Raw genomic sequence first — 24,416 nt, forward strand, 5'->3', positions numbered from 1 at the left:
TCTCCTCACTGAACAACTTTCAAAATTATGTAATTTTTCCCAGGGGATCTGGGGATTTGCAGTTACATACAGATAGTTTTGCATTGCAGTGAACCAAATGTTAGACACCGACAGCATGTTTTGTGTGTTCTTGAAGGATGTCAGTTGAGTAGGCGGTCCTTTAGTGTGACCCAGGACACATCATGTACACACTGCTAAAAGAATGTTATCACATGCTGCCCAGACCACCCACTCACACCTGTAGTTATAGCTCTCCGCTTGTGATCGGCTCACCCAAGATGCATGTTACTACCAGGTCTTACCAGGGCCTTCGTCGTGTTATCAGACCAAAGAGACTGACTACATTTAATTTACAGTGATATAGACCCAAAACATTCAGTGTGTTTTTGATGATCAAGTTTCACCCATAATATACGGGACATTGCATGTTTGAGTGGAGGTTTGTGGTGCTTAAACATTTTCTGATTGTTAAATCAAAGAGCATGTATACGTCTGACATAGAGCTATTCTGTCAGTAAGTGGAGGATATTTCACACCGCAACATTAATTTTATGACTTTCACCTCCCACTGAAAAGTTCTGAAAATTAAGAAATGCAGTACAGCATAGATGCAAGTGTGCCGGCTGGTCATATACCACTTTACTGATGATCCATTTCTAATTACAAAATTGTGTGGACAATTGTAGGAAAACTTGGAGTTCAGAGCTCCCTCTCAGGCTAAAAAAAAATCATGTGTGAGCTGGGGAATCAAGAGAAACGGGAGCAGTTGAGGTCAAGACATACTGACCTTTGCTATTGACTCAGTCCACACTTATCTGGTGACCCTGAAGTATCTCTTCACGCTTATGGGAAAACCCATAAGCACTTTAATTAGTCCCAGTACCATTTAACTTTATATCCTCTTATACTGCAGCTCTGTGGACCTCGCCTGCCCCTTCCCTCCTGTAAATGTAATGAAGCCACAGCCAGTGTTTACAAATGGATCCCTCCGTCGCTCCTAATCTGTTTGTGATCAAGTTTTGCACTAAGCAGCCCAATAGGACTTAGTGAGTGATGCCCCGCACTCAGCGAGAGTACACGACATTAATAACTCAAGGTAATGAGTTATTATCTTTGCCTTTATCAGATTGACAGAACCCATGGCATTAGCAGACTGCTTAACGAGGAGACCAGCATCAATTAAATCGCCACTTCTCATTGTTCGCGTTCAGGCAGCATTAAAGTATGACAAGTGAAACATAATTAGGTATTAAATCGTATTAAATTGACCATTGAGTGAAACAGATTCACAGCATGTTTCATATATTCCCTGTTAATTCATGCAAAACAGCATTAATCCATCATAAGCATGCCTTCCTGCATGCTTCGCCTCACCTTGTCCTACGTTAATTCATCCTCTCCTTTGGCTCCCTTTTCTCTCCACCCATCCTCCCATGTCTGCCTTTTCTGAACACGAAATGATGTGAGACTTCACAGTACTTCTTCTCATTTACAGTAAGATCACATACTCTCATACAGACTTCACTGAGCGCAACAGTTTGTTGATTTTGAATCACAGCTCAAATATTGAATACTTTGTAATTCGTGTTTTCCAAGGCTGAGGATCAGAAGGTAGAAAGAATAAGAAATGTCAACGAGCTGCATTGCCCAAGCGGCTTCACTCTCCTTTCGATTCTAATCCTTAATGTATATGGTGAAGTAATTGTTGTGGGCTCATTCATTTGCAGCTTGCGCACACATCACATACAGGAGTTTTTCAAAGCACAGGCCTCAAGGACAAGCATTAGAGGCCAATCAGGAAGCAGTGTGATGCAACGAGGCGGTCGTTACCCTCGGGGGCTCGCCTTGTTGGGTATGGAAATGAGAGTGGGAGGGATATCACAGGCACTTAAATTGATTTCAGTTAAGGAACAGACCACCCAGATGTTGTGCAATTTCACTATCCATACCAATAAATACTGAAGAATCCACAGCTATAGCACATTTGGATCAGCATGTACAGCCAGCATTTGTTCTGTTTGTTGCTGATTTGGATTTTCAACAGTGTATGTTGACATTGACATTTTACAGTGTGCAGCTGGTGTTACATGTTTTATAACCATAGCAATTTTTATATTCACAGCTGCATCTATTGTATACATTTTATGAACGTCTCAACACAAATACATGTTGATAAAAACTAGAAAATGTATTTTGTCATATTCCATATTTGTGACAGCCTCAAAATCCTCTGAAGGACAGGGCCAACAATCGTGGGCACTTTGATGGACCTGAAGGTCAGAATTATTTTTTCTCAATGAGACTAGGACTGCAATTATTTTCATTATGGTTCATAAAATGTCAGTCCAGAAATATTCATTTTAATGCCACTGAGGACTAAGAAAACCACCACATTTGAAAAGGTGGATTTTTTTCAATTGTTTGATGTTGCTGATTATCTGTGATTAAAAAACAATTCAAAGCTCAAGGTTCACTTACTTGTTCCCCAAGGTTTCAACCATATTCCACAATAGGACTCAAGTCACATGATAACATCAAATCACACGATAACGTCCACCCATTATCTATAACCGCTAATCTTGCGCAGGGTTAGCTGGATCCGATCCCAGCTGACATGGACAAGAGGTGGGATACACCCTGGATAGGTGGCCAGTTCGTCACAGAACTGACACATAGAGACAACCGTTCACACTCACAGTCACACCTGTGGGCAATTTAGAGTCATCTATTAACCTGCATGTCTTTGGACTGTGGGAGGAATCTGGAGTACCTGGAGGTCCAAGCCCCAGCCGCAAACTCCCCACCCAGGCACCTTCTTGCTGTGAGGCAACAGTGCTAACCACTGCACCACAGTGCTGCCCCACATGACGACAGGTGGGCTGTATATGAGAGGAAGATTGTAACCCCTGTCATTGTTCAGGGATGGTGTGTCGCATCTGATGCAGATGACCTCCTTGGTCTTTCTCCAGCTGTCCAGTGACTCCTGGTGAATGACTTTGATGCCTGGGTTTTGGTCGAAGAGGCAATTTGAATTTGACGGCAGAGAAAATCTTTGAACGAGTTTATCATTTTTATCACAGATGTGCATTTCCAAGAACTTAAAAAGAACAGTTCATTAAGTCAACATTTTGTACTTTATCATCAGGTATTTGCCTTCGTGCAGCCAACAAAATGTGAATACCAACGGTAAAGTAAGACAGATTTCATGATACCAGGGTTTACAGAATGTGTTGCTGTGTTTAACTTGAATACATCATGGATAACAGGCAAATATAGCAGCAGGTTAGTGGTAAATAGATAGAAGTGATGTATCGAGGCTACTAACAACATTGGAGTTTATGTCTGGTTTCTATTATTTACACCCTGCAGTGGCTTTTTCATTGGTGCATTGATGTGATGCGGTATATTTACAGTATACCTGTAAATACCTACTAAATTTGATGGTCCCATGTTATTTTCTGACTTTCTGACTACAAATTGGGGATGATCTCCTGAACATGCCATTTAACAACTGACCAGTACATATAGACAGAATACATTCGACATCCTCTCCAAATTTGGACAAGGGAAGGCAGTATTTCTCAGGCTCATTCGAAAAGCCTTTGACATGAGACGGCCATTGTTGGCCTGTTACAGTGTATTGAGTCTAGAAATACAGACCTTTGAGGATCAGGCCCCTGAACTGGGACACAGCTTGTGGCTGCTACACTGTACGACTGTCACATCTTTCTATGCACTGTATGTGGCCCCTGGCAAAGACAAACACTCCGGTCCTGGCTGTGATATGCACAAGCTTTGTTTCTAAGCAACCTCCAGCTCAAATCCTGAAGTAAATGAACGAGGAGAGCTGTTGTAGAGTCTTGATGGGGTGGATGGAGGGATGGGTGTCTGTTGTGGTAGTTATGTCAGAAATTGCTTTTAGAGCTGTGTTGAACTTCAGCTGAAGGTTGAGTTGTTTAGCTTCCCAGCCATATTTATGACTATTTGTAAGACCAAATATTGGCAAAAACTTTATCAGCAACTCATAAATTCTAATTTTGAAGCCTGTTTTGATACACAATGAGAACAAATGATAAACTTAAAGGTGTGTTTTTCCTAAAAAGTTCATTTCCACTTGCTTGCTTGCATTTTATTTTTAAGTTTCTATGGTAAATGGTAAATGGACCTGTACTTGTATAGCGCCTTTCTAGTCTTCAGACCACTCAAAGTGCTTTTACATTACGTGCCACATTCACACACATTCACTCAGTGATGGCAAAGCCCATCGAACAAAAACTAATGCAGTCATACACATTCACACAGGAGGAGCCAGGGATCGAACCAACAACCGTCCGATTAGTGGACGACCCGCTCTGCCTCTGAGCCACAGCCAGTGTAGTACATATTTCAGCAACCCAAGAGTCATATACCTCAAAGTCAAATTGTATATCCATCTCCATTTATGACAGTGACAGTGAGTGAGTATTCCCAGCAAAACTTTATGCTGTTAACTGAATACTGACCTGTATTTCACCCTCTCTTTCCCCCTATGCCTGCCACTCTTCTTCAAACACTCCCTCAATCTGACAGCACACAGATTCCCACACACAAATACATGTGGGTTAACCCATCCGACATTATGAATTACTTCTGCTCACCTCACTGAGATTCATAAATGGCTTGCCATTGAGCTACAGCAGAAGAGGCTGCAGTCCGACCCCTGGGAAAAAGAATAAAAAGAGTGTCAAGTGGGGATATCAACTGAAAATAGGAAACATGTTTGGCTTGTCACCAATCAATCTCAACACTCGCTGCTGGTATGTCTTCTCTGTTTCTTGTGTGTTTCTTTCAGTCTTTGTTTCTGTTGCATACCTAAGCACCGAACAATAGGTGACAGCTGCATTAAATCAGATCCAGTCTGGCTGTTCTCAAAGCATGTATCCGTGTTTTCCATATCTCCTTTTATCCCATTATAGCTACTCCATTGAATTGTTACTAAAATCATGTGGTTTGAGTGGCTGCCTGCGGAGGCAAATGAAAGCCAACCTGCCAGATTAAGAGAGCTTTTGCACGTACATTGACGATCTACATTACTCTTTGAATTCATCATGTGATATGTGCCGTAAAGGAGAAGATCACCCATTCAACAAGTGCTGCTTAAACTACTTTTACCATCATCTTGCATAACATTCATAGCTGACTAACACTTTGCAGTTTAGACTTAAAGCCATCTACAAAGTATTTATATACACTTATTTACATTTCAGTGATACTGTACTGTATTGTACTGTGTGATGCAAAGTGGTCAGTCAAGTAGTCAGGTAGTCAAAAGGCAAAATCTAAGACAGCTCAGTGTTCTGTGACCTTTTGTACTGGAATCTTTCCTGTCTCACAAAGGTCATTTTTGGACCACCCTTGGTCTGTTACTGACTTCTCATTACTGTGGGTCATTTGGAGCTTCAGCTTACACTTTTAGGAGGCATTCGTTGGGCTGAAACCTGTCAGGCAAGATCAATTGATGCAAATGCAGAAAAAGAAACCAACTTCTTAATTCTTACTCTTACAACACCTTTACCTACAGTAAACTATAACTTCATACATTATTCATGGCCATTGATGTTGTTTCTTCATGTTATTTATGTCTAATCGTATACAGTTTATGCTAGCCAAAATTTGTGATGGTAATTTTTCTGTATGTTCGCACATTTTAAAGACTAAACAAGTCATTGATTAATCAAAAAAAGTCTGCAGACTAATCAATAGTAAAATTGATAATCAGTTGCAGGGAGCTATGGTTGTAGGCAGCATGGAGGGAAGTTAAACATTGTTCATTTTCGTATACTACCCACGTATACTACAAAGCTGGTTGAATCAGCAATGTTTGTTATTAACTTAAATTTTTGCATTGTAGCAATTTTGTTATGTAGCAATAACAACACAAATTGTACAGTCACATCAGTATTAATAGTGGCAGCTGTTTGGACCACATCGCTCAACAAGCTGGTCAGAACAACTCCATGGGGTGCCTATATCTGCAATTTGGCCGCTCCAGCATTGGCTAGTAAATAGTTTTTGTATGATGCATTTAAAGTGCACTCAGGGCATTGTCAATAGCTCTTGTTTCATTTCACAGCTGTGAAATTAGGCCAGTAAAACACTAGGACAGGCACTTAGACTAATTACATTTTACTGTCAGATGTGTCCAGGTTCACCTCCACTCCCCAGAGCGACATGCAACCTTCCTCCGTCCAGATCAACACATGGATGCTCTCTGATGTTTCTGGTGCCTGTGTGAGTTTATGAAGGTTTTGTGTAGCAGCAAAGTTCAGTATTTAAATTCTTCCAGTCACATACGGTGCATGTGATCCATACGGTAATAAAGACTTTGCATTGCACTCTATCAGTACTTGTTTCCACCCTCAAATGCTGTCAGTACGCTTAATTTTCGATCTGATTTTGTCCAGATTAGCATCACAGCAAATCATTTAACACACTGATTGACTTTGTGCCTCTAATGTTCCGGCTTACTTTGGAGAACAGGGCGAATGAGAGACAAGGATCTGAACTGGACTATCAGTATCACTCCCATCTCCAAAAAGTCATTATGGTCGGCCCCTACTCTCCAGTCTCTGGGCTGCTGTGGTCTGCAGAGAGGAAAATTGCATTAGAGGGGAAAGGATTTCAATTGTCTTCTTGAGGCTGAGGAGTGTGGATGCCTGCAGGGCCCGGGGGACCTGGAGTGTTTTTAAAATCAGCTTTGTGATGAGATTGTCTCTGGGGACTGAGGGCTGATCTGGACCTTCTCGTCTACTGGGAAACATAAGCTGGGTCCTGGATAGTTGATACATTGCTGAACCTGCTGCTGACTTGAGCACTAAAAACATGTGATATACTTATTACTTACGTCACCCCTGCAAATAATAACAGTGTGACAATATCAAATTATCTCACATTTTGTCCTGAACTCCTCAGTGGCTGCAGCAAAGGATGGGAACTTCAGAGTGTGTTGCTACGGCAACCAGGAACAGTTCTGAGGCTTCCTCTAACAAGTTGCCTGGGAATGCAGTCCTGGTTGTTACATAAGATGTGACTTACTCTCTTTCTGTCTCTCACACACACAGTCACAGGGCTTTTCCTGTGGCAGAATTTCACATTCAGCATGATTTATTCATAGCTGGATAGCTGCACTGGATTTATGATTCCACCATGTAAATGCAAGCCCATGCAATCTACCACACTTGGCAAGCGTTTGCACGGGGGGCATTGTTGGATTCCAAAAGAGTTTCTGTGGCTGTTGTAAATGAAAAGTGGGCTTTGAAATGATTTAGATTGAGGACATCATTGCTTGAATAAGAAATGATACAAAGATAGCAACACAATTTGGCACCATTGCAGCCGTTGTGATGTTGTGTTGGATGAAATTACCACAGTTGAGTATGAGACGGGCTGTACATTTGCAATATGGGCGTTAATGATTCAGCCTTTTGTGTTCAATTCCAAAATACAAAAAAGGGACCAGAACACTGGGACGCACAAAAGCCTTAACTATTGTCATTCTGGGAAGAACAAGGAATGCTGATCCTCACACTTTGTTAAATTTCTTCCTGTCACCTATCGTTCCATCCCGACTTTGACTGGCAGAGAGAGAGGGGAGTTGAGGAGGAGCGCTGAGCGTAGCACAGATAACACACTTCATCATTAGCGGGCTCGTGATAAGTATTCAGACATTCAGCGGCTTCTCCTTATCTGGCCTCCATAATCTCTCTGCAGCTAAATACTATGGCTGCCTTCGGCTTACTACTCCGTAGGTGAAATTGGGTGTTAGAGAAGAGAAATTGCCATTTTACATTTGTTGGGATACCCCGCACCCTGCCAATAGCTTAATCATTTTTGAAGAGATTAGTGCCGAGGCTGATAGACTTGTGTGGGGACCTCTTTGGGGGAGGGGTTGCTGCAATATGCATATGTGCTGTTATAGTCCTGTATAGTCCTGTTCACTCTGATTTAGGATTATTTTATAGGCTCCTGTATACTGTTATCTCCCCAGACTCTTCTAAAACAAAGAGCTGCACACATACTGTCTTCCCTTAATCATTACTGTTGTTTACAGAAGCTCGGTAGACAATAGCCACTTACCTCTGCCAACTTCTCCTTTCTCTAATCTATCCCTGCTCGCAGGAAAACCTCTACCCTGCTGGGAGAAAGATACTGGGGTGTAGGCTTTGATTGTTGGTGAGGGAGGGGAGGTCGCTCTTTCTGTCATCGCTCATGTCCAGACAGCACTCTCAGGTGTGTAAGTGTAACCACATGCAGCTTGGTGCAACACGAACTGCTAGACACTACAGTGCAACAAACATTCACAGTTAAACGTAAGCATGTAAATTAGTAGAACATACACAATGGTTGGTTAGCATTTCCTCTTTATAGTTTTAATGTGCGAGTTGTTGTTTGGGATCGTCTGACCATCTTTACACTGCTAACCTGAGAATATCACTTGATGTGGCCAGTCGCAGGGTGGAGGTAAATCTCTTCCTACCAGCTTGTTGTTTGAGTCGTTTAAAGTGCAGGAACATTGTTCTTGTTTTGTTGCAGCAACTCGCCCATCCACCATTCAGTGTTGCTCTGTACTCTAATATGGGGCCAGCCCTTGTCACCCTGCTGCGCTTCTTTTTTTAGCATCAATAGTAATTGGAAGAAGTTGTTGCTGCTTAAGGGTTAATTCAGTTATGTTATTTCACGGTTAGACTCCAGTATTTAGATATGACAGTTCTGTAGTTGCAATTTTGGAGAAAGTGTTTTTATTTTAATACATATGATCATACACAGCACAAACAAGCTAAAAACAAGCTGTATGCTACCCAAGTGCATGTTCTTAGATATGCACACACTTTTAGAAGAGAAACAACACTTGACTATGACTGACATCTCTCTTTATGTAATGGGACATTTAGTCAGATTTTTTATTAAATAAAACTAGTCACGCGACTGTAGTCACTATGCAGTTTCAGCTGTCAACTGTGATTAGCAGATAAACCTGATTGTTTGTATTGTGTAGTATTTATTCTTTTGACACTTGTGACAAATTTCATGATAGACTCCAAAGTAGCTTGTCACTTGGTATTTCACAGAAGGGAGTGTGTCGACTGCTAGTACTTTTTAATGGAATATAAATCATTGGTATGGGATGGTATAGTGTCAGTGACAATGGCTCCTCTCTAAATCACCAGAGCACGAATTCCCAGTTTGATTTAAGGTCAGTTGTAAGAGCAGGTTTTCAGCCATTGTGTAAGTACGTGAGCAACCATGCGAGCATACATGTCCAATTGTGACACACAAAGTGCTGACTCAGCACACATTAATGTAACAGAGTCCCTTGTTTTTCATTTCATGTCTCAGCATTAGGCATCAGTCAGAGCAGAAAACAAGAAAAGGAACTGCTGGACCAGAGACAGATGGTCTATGAGGAAAAATATCAAGAGATCAGTGCCAAATTTGCTGCGGCATTTGCAACAGCTCTGTTAGTTGAGTATTGCATTAGCAATCAAAGGCTGTGGGTTTCGGTTTCAGCTCCACACTTGAAATCTACAGTATGCATGAATCGTTCTGTGCTGTCAACTTGGATGGACAAGTGAGCAGGATATCTGCCAAAGCTGCAAGCCGGGGCCTTATTTTGATCAGTGCTGCTGTGGTGGATATTATGAGGCTTGCAAAGCTGACAGATTTGCTGCTTTCCCTCTTTGTCCATTGCCTCCTTCACCAATCTAATAGCTCAGACCATTGCTGATTTGCCCCGAGGGTTGAAGACACAATTCCTTCCTTTGATTTTTTGAAGAAAGGCCAGAATTCTGGGGAGAACTGCATTTAACCTTTGGGAGACGGATAAGAAAGCTGCTCTATCGATTTGTTTTGCTCAGAAAACAAGGGGTGTGACTTTCCTCTGGCCATTTGGAAGGGATGCTGCTGGAACAAGGCTGCTTTTGGAAAGATATTCTAACCTATTTTTATCTTTGACAAAAAGACAGTTAGTCACTTAATCAATTTTTATGTTTCTTGACATTTGTTGCACACACAAAGGACTTCTTGATTTTAAGGGGTGTAAGAAAATCTTGTTTTAAAAAATATACAGTCGGCCTATATCTCAGCATTTCATTAAATTCCATGAAGAAAATTTTATGAAAAGTAGAAAGCTATATCCACAGAGCCTCCCCCTCTACTATAAGTAAAAACAACCAAAGAGGCCTATTAAAAACATATCAGGAGCCTCATCTCTGATTCAATATTTTACGGGACATAATCTGCTCAAAATTCATGAACTAGATTGTGAGCTAACATAATGACATCCCTTTTAAAGAATCATCTTCTTTGTTGTTATTGCATTGATACATATTTAACAGTAGACCAGCAGAAAGATTAAGCAACCAAATTAAAGTACTGAAACAGTTTGGGGTGTTTGATGCCGGACTACTTAGAAACGACAGATTCTTTTGCTGACGCAAAACATTAAAGACTGTCATCACAAGTCTCTTGTGTGTTGCCTCAAACACTGGGACTCTTCCTCACAGTCGCCTTTATCTTAATCCTCTCTTAAATAGTGCTGAAGCTAGCCACCATGCTAACCACTGCCAAGCCTGAAGGTCGCACGCCTTTGATCTCGCAGTCTAGTCCAGCGCTTTATTATCTTTTAACTTTGTTTTCAACTCCAGTTAGGGTCTGAGCCAGTGGAAGAGTGGGAGCTGTCAGTGATACTCAGTGCAGATATAATGCTATTTAAATGCTAATGTGTTAAGAGGAGCAAAACGACCTTTACTCACAAAACAGAAGCCCTTAATAAATGAGCCTCTTCCTCTGACTCTGCCTTCCCTTCCCTCCACACCTCGTGTCAGATATAAGGTGTGTTTATAACCGCCAAGCCCAGAAGGCTTTGACAACATTATAAAGCTGGATATTGGTTCAGGTGTTCAAGTCAGACATGACTGGATGATTGCAGGATGTGCCAAGTGTTGAGTTGAATGTGATTGGTTTATTTGCTTCTTGGGAAATGTGTGCTTATCATGGGGAGGACCTTTTGTCATTGCAGTGGTAAAGTCTGTGTGTCGAGTGAATTAGTTTAGCCTTTAGCGTAAAGAAGCTAGCCTTACGCATCCCTGCCTTTTACTTTCTTAAAATAAAAGATATTTTTTATTAATCTTCATCCGCATAATTATTATCATCAACCCTTCAACATTTAAAGGCATGATTGCCTTACATTCAACAAAAATCTTGATTTACTGCCATATGTTTTGCTGATATTGAATTGTCGTCCAGTTTCTAAATTCACCCTCCATCCTAGCGGTCCATCTAAGCAGTTGGCACCCTTGCCAGGAAACTGATAATGTGATGGCAGGTGCTGGTATCAGTGTAAAAACAACAAGCCCTCTCCCTGTCAAAGATACTTGTCTCCCTGTTTGCAGAGCACTTGCCAGAAGGATGCACACCAAGAGAGCCGCTTTCCCTCAATCCGCCTCGTGTTAATATTAAATAACCTTCAAAGTGTTTTGTAGGACTTACTTTTTGAATTGTGCATTGACTTTCTTCTTTCCTTTGGCAAAACTTAAATTCTGTATCAGCAGAGGGCGAGGTGAAAAAGGAGAAAGAGAGATGTAGGGCGGATGAGTTTTGTCATCTGTCATATAATCCCAGGAAATGCCATAACTCTGCCGGTAGATAATTTATTCAGTGCAGCTCCCTGAGATACCTCAAGGAATAGTCAGCCGTCAGAAAAAGCCTTGGAGTAAGACAGTGACATAACTTCACACAGAAATTTAGCGTCACCTCAATCAATAATGCAACATCATCCTTCTGCTGCAATTACTAGCAAGCAGTGAACTGGACTGACTCCGGGTAAGCAAGTTCACCTGACAGAGCCTGTTGATTTGTACTCTATAGTAATGTATTTGATAGGCATAGTTTTGTGCAGTCTTACAAAAACAGCTCCTCCTGAGGGAAAATGTCTTATCCTTTTTTCCCTCATGCATGCTTTGAGTAGTCTGGATTAATTTTACATCAGACTGCCAAGTAGGCATCCTAATGTAAGACTGGTAAACAAGGAGAATTTGTTTTCATCTCGACAGATGGAGGACGACAGCAACAGAAGAGCAAGGCTGCACCTCAGGGGTTGAGATCTTAGACCTCATTAAAAAATAAGTTTGAATTGAATAAATTTTATCCAGTTTGAAAGATGAAAAGGAACATCCACCCTTAGTCACAGTTCACTCAGAGCACAGTAAGTCATTCTGATGATCTTGGAGGGGTTTTTTGATTTGCGAGACTTTCTCAGAGCTATTTAATCAAGAGGAAAATCCTCAATATACCTAGTGACAAACATCATCTGACTACAGTGACAGGACCTAGAGGAGTATCACAGAGAACACTGTCTGGTTTGTAACTTGTATGTCAGAGTGACACTTACACAGTTGTATTTGAATGTAGAAGCATCCAATAAATATTTTTGAGACGTCCAAAAATTTGAACATTTATATTGGTTGTATGTGGCTCTTGTGAGTAATGCAACTATGGCAATATTGCATGATTTGGTATTAATGCGATTTTACTTTTTTTTTTTTTTTTTACAAAGATATTGTGGCCAAACTCTTAAAGGTCCAGTGTGTCACATTTAGGGGGCTCTATTGGCAGAAATGAAATATAATATTTATAGGTATGTTTTCATTAGTGTATAATCACCTGAATATAGGAATTGTGTTTTTGTTACCTTAGAATGAGCCGTTTATGTCTACAGATGCCAAAGGGTTGTTTCTACAGTAGCCTAGAAGGGACAAACCAAACATTGTTGGGGAGTACTGCGTATATGAAAGAAGTATAGTCTTGTGTGGCTCCAGAGGGAGTTGCATTAAGTCTAATAAATTGCTTCAAGTGATGTCACTTGGGAGATTGAATTGTATTGTGGGTAATATAGGCGCCAGGTTTTGACAAAATGAAGACTGCATGGAATAAGAAATTTCTGGAAGAGGATTGTGCTGCATTGATTTTGGTCCCTTTTTTAAAAACTGTCCACACATGTCCGTGTGTAGGGTGCTTTTCATTATGCTAACGTGTCTCCTCGTTTCCCACCAACAGTCTTAAGCGACGTCAGTGACTTATGGCGTACTTCACAGCTGTATCACCTGTCAAACTGGTGCAAACAACCACAGAACCCCTAAGAATTTCAAAACAAAAGTATTCATTTAGAAATGTAAACTGTTTAACATTGCCCCTTTCAGCAGTGTCATTACTATTGTTGATCATTTGATATTCATTCTAAATAGGTGTATTCTAATATATGTACAGATCAGTGTCATTTGCTATAATTACTTCAGTTATGTAGCCTATTTACTTGCATTATTGTTATCTGCACAATGATACACCACAGAGCTGAAGAATTAAAGACAAACTGCTTCTTTGTGTGATGCCTCAACACTTTCAGATTAAATGATCCAGTAAATTCTTATTTATCACATACAATGTCTGTATCTATTATATTCTGTGTAGATCCCCATACAAATACTACAGAGTAAAAGCTGTGAGAATGAACTGTGTGAATTAAGAATTATTGAATTTAGTTTTTTTTAATATTATCAATTAGGTTTTCAATCATGCAAACATGCAAATAGCACTCATGTTCCACATGTGGAGATGCAATATTTTTAGATCACTTGATAAGTGACTTCCGCGTAGGATACACCGGTGTTTCCTTGCTCTCAGCTCCTTCAGAAGCCTCCTCTCTCCTCGTCTCCTCCAGGTGCATTTAAGGAATTGGAAGATCTTTCTTGATGTCTAAGGGGGAACGATTAACGGGTCACAGCATGAGAGAGGACGCGAGGAAGCATAAGTTAGCGTAATTAAAAGCACCCACAGTGTGCTATCATACACTGTTGTGAGTAAATACTTACAATACAACACAAAGCAAAACAGATAGAAGAACATGTTCAGAGCAAAGAGAGTTTCTGGAAAAGACTAATGTTTTGTCCTCACTGGCAAAGATATGAACAAATGTTTTTCCTTGGTAATGAGAACAAAAATCAGACAGGAAGCAGTTGCGTTAAGGGGCATCATGGGCTTAATTTTGAGGAACAGCAGCACTAAGAATACCCCTAGTATGAAAAAGACAATAACATTTAGTCAGAACTCCAACCTAGCAGTAAGAATCACTTGTGCAGCCACAAGGTTGTGGCATTCTGCTGGCATTTCACTCATCAATACCTCTAATTTTGTTCATTGGAGCACCTGAATAAGCGTAATCAGTGACCAGGGTCCTCAGAGCCCTTTTTGTTTATTTATGTTTATGTCAAGCTGTCAGATTTCAGTTAATGATAATGTTTTAAGAATCTATTGATTTGTGAATGCGTTGGTGTACTTTAGAATTGCTATTATTTGGCCTAAAACTCCCCTCCCCCTCTGTCTCGTACCACAGTAGCTCATAAAAACTCTCCTTCGTTTTATGGGGTTACAGTGGGAGTGAAAGTGCATGGGTTTATGAGGCGTGTCATAAGAGGCAAGCAATATGGTTATTCTTTGTTTGTTTGTTTGTTTGTTTCCTATTTCACAAGACAGTGTGCAGATACGTTTGAAATATGACCTTTCCTACTACAATATTCAGCCTTTCAGGAGATGAGGAAGATCAAAAGGGGAGACAAAAGGGATGATTATTTCACTCAATAAAGATAACAAGAAACGCTTACGCTTAAGACAATTCTACATTATATAAATATTTTTCATATAACCTAACTTAATTAGTTAGTTGAAACTTCATAAACTAAAGAAAAGTATTGATATGAAGGCCTTTAGATTGTTTTGGGGATCTATTCTATACTGTCATTGTTTCCAAGATAGTCACATTAGGGCAGAGGATCAAGTTTATTTTTTAGGCTCTCATTCATAACATATAGCATGCTTACTGTCCCATGTAGATTTTTAACCCCCGTTGTCCTAACGTGATTCAGAGGAAGGACATCATAATTACATTGACCGCAGATGGTGGTGAGGCATATAGATAAAGTAAACCTATCCTCTGATTAAGTTAAAAGCATTGGAATAGAGTGGTGGGACGTCTGCCCTTAGTGACCGATCACACAGAATTGGGTTTTAATCTAAGACTACATGGCCAACAGAAAGAAAAGGGGGGAGGGTGCATTTGGTTATCGTCTCCCAAGGACGCCTATCTGGCCGCACGCCTCACAGCGTTCTCCTCAGGGCTTTGACGGATGACACCAGCACCACAGAGTGATAGGCTATTATTTCACTTTACATTGGATAAATGGGGGTGCAGGCTGCTACCTGTCGCCTGCCTTTCTCTTTCTTTCGTTCTCTCTTTTTTCCCTGCCTCTCTTAGCAGTATGCCATCACAGACCTAAATAGAAGGGGATAAATAGGATGGCTGAGATTTTGTCTGTGCAATTTGTTGATTTCACTTTCACATTGCAGATGTTCTACTTTTTGAATTTTTTGTATTCTGTGTAGTTAGAGTGGATGTGGAGAGTGAGAGTATGGTCGCTAATGACCAACCTGTTTGAGGACATATTATTTGGTTCTAGGCTTTTTTCCCCCTCATCAAGTGTGAAATGCATTTCTTTTTCTGGGAAAATGCTTTTTTACTTGTGATCTAATTTCCTCACTCTCTGTCTTTCAGACCAGCAGTATTCATGGTCGCCCTCGCAGTACTTCGATGAGGACAGCTACTCCCCTCCACCCAGGAACATGAAGGGTCTCTCTGGCGGCCGCCCTGCCCAGCTCCAGCTCACCTCTCCCACCTCAGCCCACACCTGCGGCCTGGCTGACTGCGACCATTCCCTGGACCATCACCTCCACCATGGCAACTCACGGCCCCCCTCCTACCTCCTCAGTCCCACTGAGAGCTGCCCCCTTGAGAGTCACCATCGCTGCTCCCCTCGGAGCTCCATCCACTCTGAGTGCATGGTGATGCCAGTGTCCATGTCAACCACCGACCACTCCATCTCTAGTAGCACTTTCCCCCGCATGCACTATGGCAGCGCTTCGCGGGACAGCGGTGGCAACACTTCTGGCGGCAGGGAATCTCGAGATGACGGTGGATCATCCTCACATGGTGGCAGCGGCAAAATGAACCGAATCCCAGCAAACCTCCTGGACCAATTTGAGAAGCAGATGCCGTTACACCGGGATGGCTTCCACACACTGCAGTACCAACGCACCTCCACCACAACCACAACCACAGAGCAGCGCAATGAAAGCCCTGGGCGAATACGCCACTTAGTCCACTCGGTACAGAAGCTCTTCACAAAGTCACACTCTCTAGAAGGGTCCTCCAAGATGAACGGTACCAAAAGCGACTCCCACCGGGACAACTCACACCACCACCATCACCACCACCAAGGCCACCACAAACACAGCAAACGCAGCAAAAGCAAAGAACGTAAATCTGAAGGCAGTGGCAAGCAGCGCTCGGGAGGTTGGTGGAGTTCTGATGACAACCTGGATAGCGACAGCACGTACAGAACACCCAGCGTCATGTCACGGCATCCAGTGGACCACATCAGCCACTGCTACCCTGACTCAATGCATGGCCACCTGTCTGGAGACCTGTCGCTAAAGACCTCCAAGAGTAACAACGATGTCAAGTGCTCAGCCTGTGAGAGCATAAGCATGGCACCAGAGGGAAAGTTCATGAAGAGGAGTTCCTGGTCAACACTAACAGTCAGCCAAGCCAAGGAGGCCTACAGGAAGTCCTCACTCAACCTGGAGAAGCCCATGACGCCCACCGATCTCAAGCCCAACATCAGGCCCTGTCACTATCTACAGGTAAGTTTTGCTTAATTTGCTATGTGTCAGTGGGGTTGTGTCTCTCAACAGCACTACCCATATGTACAAATGTTTTCCAGTGAACCACTACAGCTGCTAATGTCACTGAGCATAACCTGCATGTACATTACTTTTGATGCCACTTGATTGGAGAAATCATGGACTGATCAACTTGATGGGTATTTGAAAGGTTTTGGGGAAAGGAGAAGATGGTGATTTGGATGAAGGCATATAGTGACAAACAATTGAAGAGATGATAAAGACATTCATTTTACCTCTCAGTGGCTAAGGTGGTTTAGCGCCCATTCACCGTAATGTAAAATTCATAAGAACTTGAGGCACTGCAGCACCGAGAAAAACATCAGTCCCAAAACTTAGACCTGTATTGTACATTCTTCTAAAGGCATCACCGGTGAATAGACAAGGAAGAAAAGTTGCCCATCTCAGCTGGATTTCTGATTGATCAAACTGTTGTTGCCCTGGATATGTGAACATGTCCTATGGCTCACCATGTGGCCAGGAGCAGAAGGGAGTAGCACAGCAGGACAAATCAATTAACTCCATAAGTGATCTGCGCTAGGGGGGAAGAGTTGGCCATCTGAGAATAAAAGACAAGAGATCAATGTTGATTTTTACCGTGTTGTTTGCTTCGATTGCGCATAGACCTGAAAAAGGTTAGCATTTAGCTCAGGCCCATCACCTGGATCGATCAGAGTGAGTCAGCACTTTCCACAGAAGTGTCTCTTTGGTTTTATATGCATGCTGAAGGGTATACGAAAGAGAAAAATGAAAAGAACGCATCCTTATAAATCCCAAATCGCAAAAGCAGGGAAAAATAAATTCTGTAACAACGCTGCTCAATATACAACAATGTGATATCTGATAGCATCATGTAAGTATCGCCTGCAGCCAAAATAAAGTGAGCACCTCAGCACATTGGGAGAGAAGACTCGGAGAGTCAGTGCTCTGAGCAGAGAGTGTGTTCTATGGATTAGAGACTGTTGTAAACGGAAAGCCAATACATTACTCAAATCAGCCAATGGAGCCAAGGAAACCACTCAATCTAAGCTTACGTCAACAGAAAATGTTTTAGAGGACTAATTTTGACTAGCGTATTTTTAAACATAACTGATGATCATTTTGAACTGGACAGACACTGCACTCATCCGCTCAAATTTTTAACAATCCCACTAAGTGCAGTAATCTCTCAATGAGAGAGTCGCAGTGTTTAGTGCCACCCCCACCCACCCACCTCTTCCTTACTTCCATTTGGTCATTCAGCTGAGGTAGTGTCCGAGTCGTGGCACTATAAACACTTCTAAAAATATCCTCTTCTCTTCCTTCCTGTCGCAGGGCTATATTTAGCCCAGCATTATCAATCCAATCCATGCAGGGTGACACATCTTCCCTCCCCTGAGGAGAATCAATGCCCTCTCAGAGAGCTGGATGATGCTTCGAAGGAGAGAAGGAGAGAAAGCTGAAGATACATACCGCTGAGGTCTGCGCCTCTGTGGATACATTGAGATACTCCAGGAAGCAGAGAGGAGGAAACAGCGAAAGAGATGACTGTTTTTGCTCCCCATTGCTACTGTTGTTGCTCATCACCAGGAGTAGTCAGGCAGAGGGATAGAGCCAATAGTCAGGAATGATACTTTGCACACACCAAGGGGTCACATTGAGACATTTTCACTTCCTGCTGTTGCTGAATCGGGATTACCCACAACAGTCTGCACTGTAACAACATAAACTGTATCCTGGGAGAGTGTGTGCACTGAATGTCCATGTGTGCGTGAGAGCGTGTGCGTAAGGGGTGTTTTTTTTTCTGGTTATCACACACCAGATGGTTTGATGATGTGTGCTAGTCACCTTGTTTGCGTCCTTGGTTGATGACAGAGGGAATGAAAAACTTCTGAAGTGTTGTAAAAGGGATGAGACGGTAAACTGAAGGATTATGCGGTACTTATCTTGACTGAAGCATGTGTATGTTAGTCTGAGTGCATGCAGCAGGTATGTGTGTGTATGTGTGTGTGTGTGTGTGTGTGTGTGTGTGTGTGTGTGAGAGAGAGTTCATGCATGTGTATGTATGAGAGATCGATTAACTGGACATTGGAGAAGACAGAGATAGATTAATATTGGTCGCCCTTTCTCTGAAATGACAAATGTTGGGGAATCAGACCTGGCATTAGCCATCGCTCTCTGTCTCTGGCTAAGTCATTTCACAAATTAGCCCCAATTAGCCCTCCCCAACACACACACACACACACACACACACACACACACACACACACACACACACACACACACACACACACATTTTTCAGGATGTTCATTGGTTTGACTGTGAGCTTGATATTAATGAAAGGAGGTGATGGTGGCAAAACATTCATCTAATGTTGGTGACAGGCTCACCTGGATGAATTTCAGCATTTTGTGCATATACAGTAGATGTTTGGGGCATCATCTCTCTCTCCCTGACTCACACTCTCCAAATTAGATATGTAAATACACCTGGACTGCAGTAACAGCTGTAACCCATGCCTCCTCCACCTCCCTTGCACCCAGCGAGTAACTTCACAGCACAATAACTTTGTCTTACTGACAACTCTCAGCCCTGATTAAGTCAGCTGCTCCAGCAAATGCTACTTTGTTCTCTCCCTGCATACAGTACTATAGTACAAAGGGAGGATTAGTCTTTGATAGTTTTGCTGATAGGGCATTGCAGAGGGATTTAATAAGCCAATTAATTGCCATGTTGGCTTGCCAAAGGTGGAGCTTGAGACGCAGAAAGGCTGCTGATTAAATTACAAAAGGGAAGTGCAAAACAGCAGAAACAAAACTGGCACTGACTGGAAGATACAGTAACACCACCTACACAAACACACACACAGGGGTTCCCTAACTTTTTCAGTAAGAGGTTCCCAGATAGCTATCAGGCCATGAACCACTACTTAGTAAGATTTTGTCCAAGGAACTTTGGGATTAGACAGCAGCTTGTAGCAAAATGTTGCTCATCTCTGTTGCCTGAGGCGACAGCGTGGCTTTGTGGTTACTACCGTGTCGGCAAGCATCTGCTCGTATTTGTGTTTTATTACCTCGAACCTTGAGTCTCCTGTGATTCTACAAGGAGGCTGTCAGGCCATAACCATTTAATTGTCAATTGTTAAGCTCATTCTCACATCTCTTTTTTGTGTGTGCAACTGCTTTATTAAACCAAATCCAAGCATCTGAATTGTTGGAGGGTTTAATACCAATGGTTACTGCTTTAGTAGCATTTTGTTGTCAAGACTTCTTCACTGTATTAAAGTCTTTTAGGGAAACAGGTAAAGCATGCCCTTTGGTGCAAACACAGTCCAGGACAGACAGTACCTTGTAGTATCTCATGGTCTGAGTTTGGAGAACGTGGAAGTTTTCAACAGCAAGATCTCTGACCGTTATTGTAATTGCTTTGATTTGTTATTTCCCCTTTTTGATGTGTTCTCTTCCATCTAATATGTCTGTTCATAGTTTGTTGTATGGTTAAGTTTGAACAGCTCTTATCAGACTCCAAAGTCTCTGATGACAGCAGACAGACAAAGCTATAGCAGCTGGTGAACAAAGTCAAAAAGCTAGCAAGCGAAGTCGCCAGATATTTGTTCTCAGGAGATGGTGGAGACCAGGATAGAGCTAAATGGAGATAACATCGGTGGCCAAAAACACACAATTAATGCCAATGTTCCATGATTGCTGGGTGTGAAAGTAAGCTATTGTGTTCTAGCACATCAATGGCCATGTATCTGTCAGCTTGTTTTGATATTTTCCTGCCTCCTAGTGGCCAAAAGGGGAGAAATTCAGATGGAGTTCCTAGACAATAAATTGTGTAATCAGCTGATTACTCTCCCGTTAACACCACACATCTTGGGAGCGGAAGCTGATGTGTATTGTCCCAAAGTGGCTCAGGGATTGTGACAAGAAAGGAGTTCAACCAAGAGAAGTACTTAAGATAAGATAAGATAAGATAAGATAAGATAAGATTATTTATTAAAACTAAAGTTAACAGATAATAGGATCATGGATCATTGAAATGCATGGATGTGTAAGGTTTGTAATGTGGAGGTGCTGAAGGTGCAAAAGAAGATGATGCAGGGTTGATGCATGCATGCAAATTCACTGACAGTGTTCAGTGAATTACCACCAGTGAAAGCAACAATGCAGTATTGAGCTACAGAGACATATCATGAGTTACTATAAGAAAATGTTTAAATATTTTAATAAGATAGATTTGGAAATTAGCCTGAACTATCTTTTCCTCAACACTTTCCTCCACTTATTCTATGCGAGGACTCTTTACTGCCAGGCACGCTGGGAGATTTGTTCTCAGTGGGTCTGCCCGGGGGTCTCCTTCCAGGCTCAAAGCTGGCAACAAGAAGGGGGAGGCCACACACAGGCTTCTAATGCCAAAAGTAATTTATTGAACCAATTAGTTAACTAACATAATAATGAGTTGTGTAGGTAGGGGTGGACGGATTAAAGTGTGGTGTAGTGAGAGTTGTATGATGCAGCAAAAAGACGCAGGCAAAGAATAGATATGGTCAGCAAAGCATGAAATCCACTCTCTTTTACAGGCCCTCAAAATATGTCCAGCATGTTGTACTTTTTTTAGATTACTCTGAAAATGTTTCCTTTTGTGTCCTGTACTTTTTGTGTTCCCCCCAAGGTTTCTCTGAAAGGCTTTTTGTCAGTTTTTATATAGCCATAGTTGGGGTGAAGAACTTTATGTGATTTGACTGAATTAGTTTGTCCCGTCCTGTCCCTTATTTTGTACTGTTTTGTGAAAATAAATAAATTATAGTGCTATTCTTGCAATTCAGTGGTTTTAAATGTAGATGAAGTGGAGCACCCTGGTAGCTCACCTGGTAGAGCTGGTGCCCCATGTACCAAGGCTAAGTCCTTAGCTGCAGCAGCCATGCGTTTTAATCCGAACTGTGGCCCTTTGCTGCTCGTCATCCCCCCCCACCCCCCCGCCCCTCTCTCTCTCACCCTCTCACCCTCTCACCCTGTCCTGTCCATCTCTCAAGCTGTCCTGTCTAATAAAGGGGAAAAAGTACCAAGATAATATATTTTTAAAAAATGTAGATGAAGAGAGGTGAAGTAAGAGTAAGAAGGCAATAAGAAATTTGGGTCAAGAAAAAGCCTATTGATACACAACCAGTCTCATGGCTGCATAGATACTGTGTGTTCAGGGTACTGTACAGCAAGTGAGGAAACTCTGCAACAGAGTTCTCCCAGTGTGATTGTTTAGTGTCAGTAACCTTTATTGTAGCTTCACAGGAAATATCCCCCTGCCACATCACATCCATGTCACATTTGTCCAGTTACCCACAGGAATCAGAAAAAAATCAACATTTTTAGCCATGCTCGTGGCAGAGCTCGAGGGATGACATTGTCGGTCTGATGGTCGTTCCACCACTTTGATCCAGACTGAAATATGTGGTACAGATATCCATGGTGCCCAGAGAATGAATCCTAATAAATGTGGTGATCCTCTGACATTTCATCAGGTCAAAATATTTATTGGTACAGTACTATTCATTCATGACCACATATGAAAGTAATGAGCAGCCTCTGATATACTTGATATGTTTTTTAGTGCTAATTAGCAAATGTTTGCATGCTAACATGATGGTAAACATGGTAAACAATACAAAATCTGCTAAATATCAGTAGCTTGCATTACCATTTTGAGCATATTAATATGCTAAAGTTAGCATTTAGCTCAAAGCATGGTTGTCCTACCATAAGTTTAGCCTCAAAGAGCCACTAGCATGGCTGACCCTCTGTAAAGGAAACCCTGCTCTGCCCCACTTGTTAGTTGTTAGACAATGAGACAATATTTTGGTGATAGACTAGGATTCAGTGTTAGCTCAGAAATAGCGCTGGTGTTTGCTTAACACCATTAGAATCAGAGCAAGATTATGGAAGTTAGACAGTGGCTCACATAGTCATATTTTCCCACACACCTTCTAGTGCATAACTGTTTCCTCTTCCTTTTATCATTGAGCTGACTATATTTACACTTCTGCGCTAACATCTGATAGCATAAAGTGTCAGTAAATAAACAACACGAAGACAAGATGAGCACACAGACATTACAATGTTGCATGTGTGGGCGTATATGTGTGAAAGAGAAAGACGAGAGAGGAAGAGCTGGTGGTGGGCGTGAGGTAGGTGTTTAGTCAGGTCTAGTAAGGAATCCATGTATTCACTCTCCCCTGCAAGGTGGGAAGAGGAGACAGAGAGAGAAAAAAAGGAAACGGCACCTGCTGCAACACACACAGTGCACCCATGTAATCTTGTGGGAGGAAATGAGGGGCTGGAGGCTGGTGGGTGGGATTACCAATGATTGAACCTTTTAAGAGCTCTCTAACTCTCTCCATTCTTTCCTCTCTCTCTCTCAGCCATTTCTCCATCTTTCTGCACTATATCCCTTCTATCCCGTCTCTCTCCCTCTCTGTCTCCCTGTCTAGCTCACTCTATTTTTTAACTTAATGGCAGTGACTTATGTTTCTTAGTGGGAGAGGTGCTGTGTATAGATAGAGCCGCAGAGTTAATCAATGAAATGCACTGCTGCACTGCAGGAGCTTTGGCTGAGGCCTTCCTAGCTCTACTATCCAGCAGACACACACATATATACACTCCGCACTCCCTGTGGCCTCCTACAGAGTCAAAGATCAAAGCACTGAAAGTAAAGGTAGACACACACTGCTAATATGCTAATGTATGCACAATCCTGGTATGAGATGCATGTGAGCCATTTCACCAGTGTTATTTATTGGCAAAGTTGAGGTGCCAAAACGGCTTTGGCGTACAGTAAGGAAAACCCCTGGTGGGCATCGAGGAAACCTTGGTCATTAAAATGTATAAATAACTTTCACCAAGTCATGTGTGTTCTTTATCAAACAGTTTCCAATTAATTAAAGTTCTGTTATTGTGAAAATGTAACTTTGAATATGAATCTTCACACCTGAGCTGTGAATTTTCACACAAGCCTCGGCTCATTTTCACAAAGGGCTTTACCTCATTGCCATAAAATGTGCTGTTGAATCGAGTGCATTTATTTAGGATGAACAGAATCATCAAAACTTCCCTGAATACCTGCACTTGGCAGTGAGCTAGTGAATGCATGCTCACCTCTGAATGCCCTGTCTTCACTTTGTAGGATCCTTAGGTCAAGGTGAGTGTCTGCATCGTAGGGGTCAATGTTTCAGCTCCACTCAGCATGCTGGGACGCCATGCATGTTTTCACGGCAGTCAATACGAGCTCGCTGCTGCCCAGCCTGTTTCTTTATCTTCACAGGGAGACACCCTACAATCTATCCAGTTTATCAGTAAATCCAAATTAAACAAATCTCACCACAGCTTGCGCCTGTCCTCTGGCGTTCCGCTCATTAATTAGACGTCTAAAAATATCAAACCCCTCCAAGACTTAATTAACCCATCGACTCCATTTGGTAGCTGGTGCATGCCTGTCTTTGGAGGGGAGATGAATGACTTTTATCAGTGTGTGTGTTTTAAGTGTGAATTTGTGTCTGTCTGGGTGTGTGTGCATGTTTTGAATAGAAGGCATCACATAAGGCTTACGTATTCTTAAT

At 42.0% G+C, this 24,416-nt stretch overlaps 1 protein-coding gene across 5 annotated transcripts in view; it reads left to right on the forward strand.

The window, feature by feature from the left end:
• The window catches only part of dlgap2a (discs, large (Drosophila) homolog-associated protein 2a), a 153,062-nt gene that overhangs the window by 85,469 nt on the left and 43,177 nt on the right, over positions 1-24,416 (forward strand). For 4 of the 5 annotated variants that reach the window (XM_051391711.1, XM_051391674.1, XM_051391694.1 and 1 more), the window contains one exon: positions 15,641-16,788. In XM_051391711.1, coding sequence (XP_051247671.1) covers positions 15,641-16,788 — 1,148 coding nt within the window. Of the gene's footprint in view, positions 1-8,187; positions 8,269-15,640; positions 16,789-24,416 lie in introns of those variants that run through there. The other variant, XM_051391703.1, reaches the window with a different exon arrangement.

This window comes from Dicentrarchus labrax, unplaced genomic scaffold, assembly GCF_905237075.1.
Source record: "Dicentrarchus labrax unplaced genomic scaffold, dlabrax2021, whole genome shotgun sequence".
Taxonomy (NCBI): Eukaryota; Metazoa; Chordata; class Actinopteri; family Moronidae; genus Dicentrarchus; species Dicentrarchus labrax.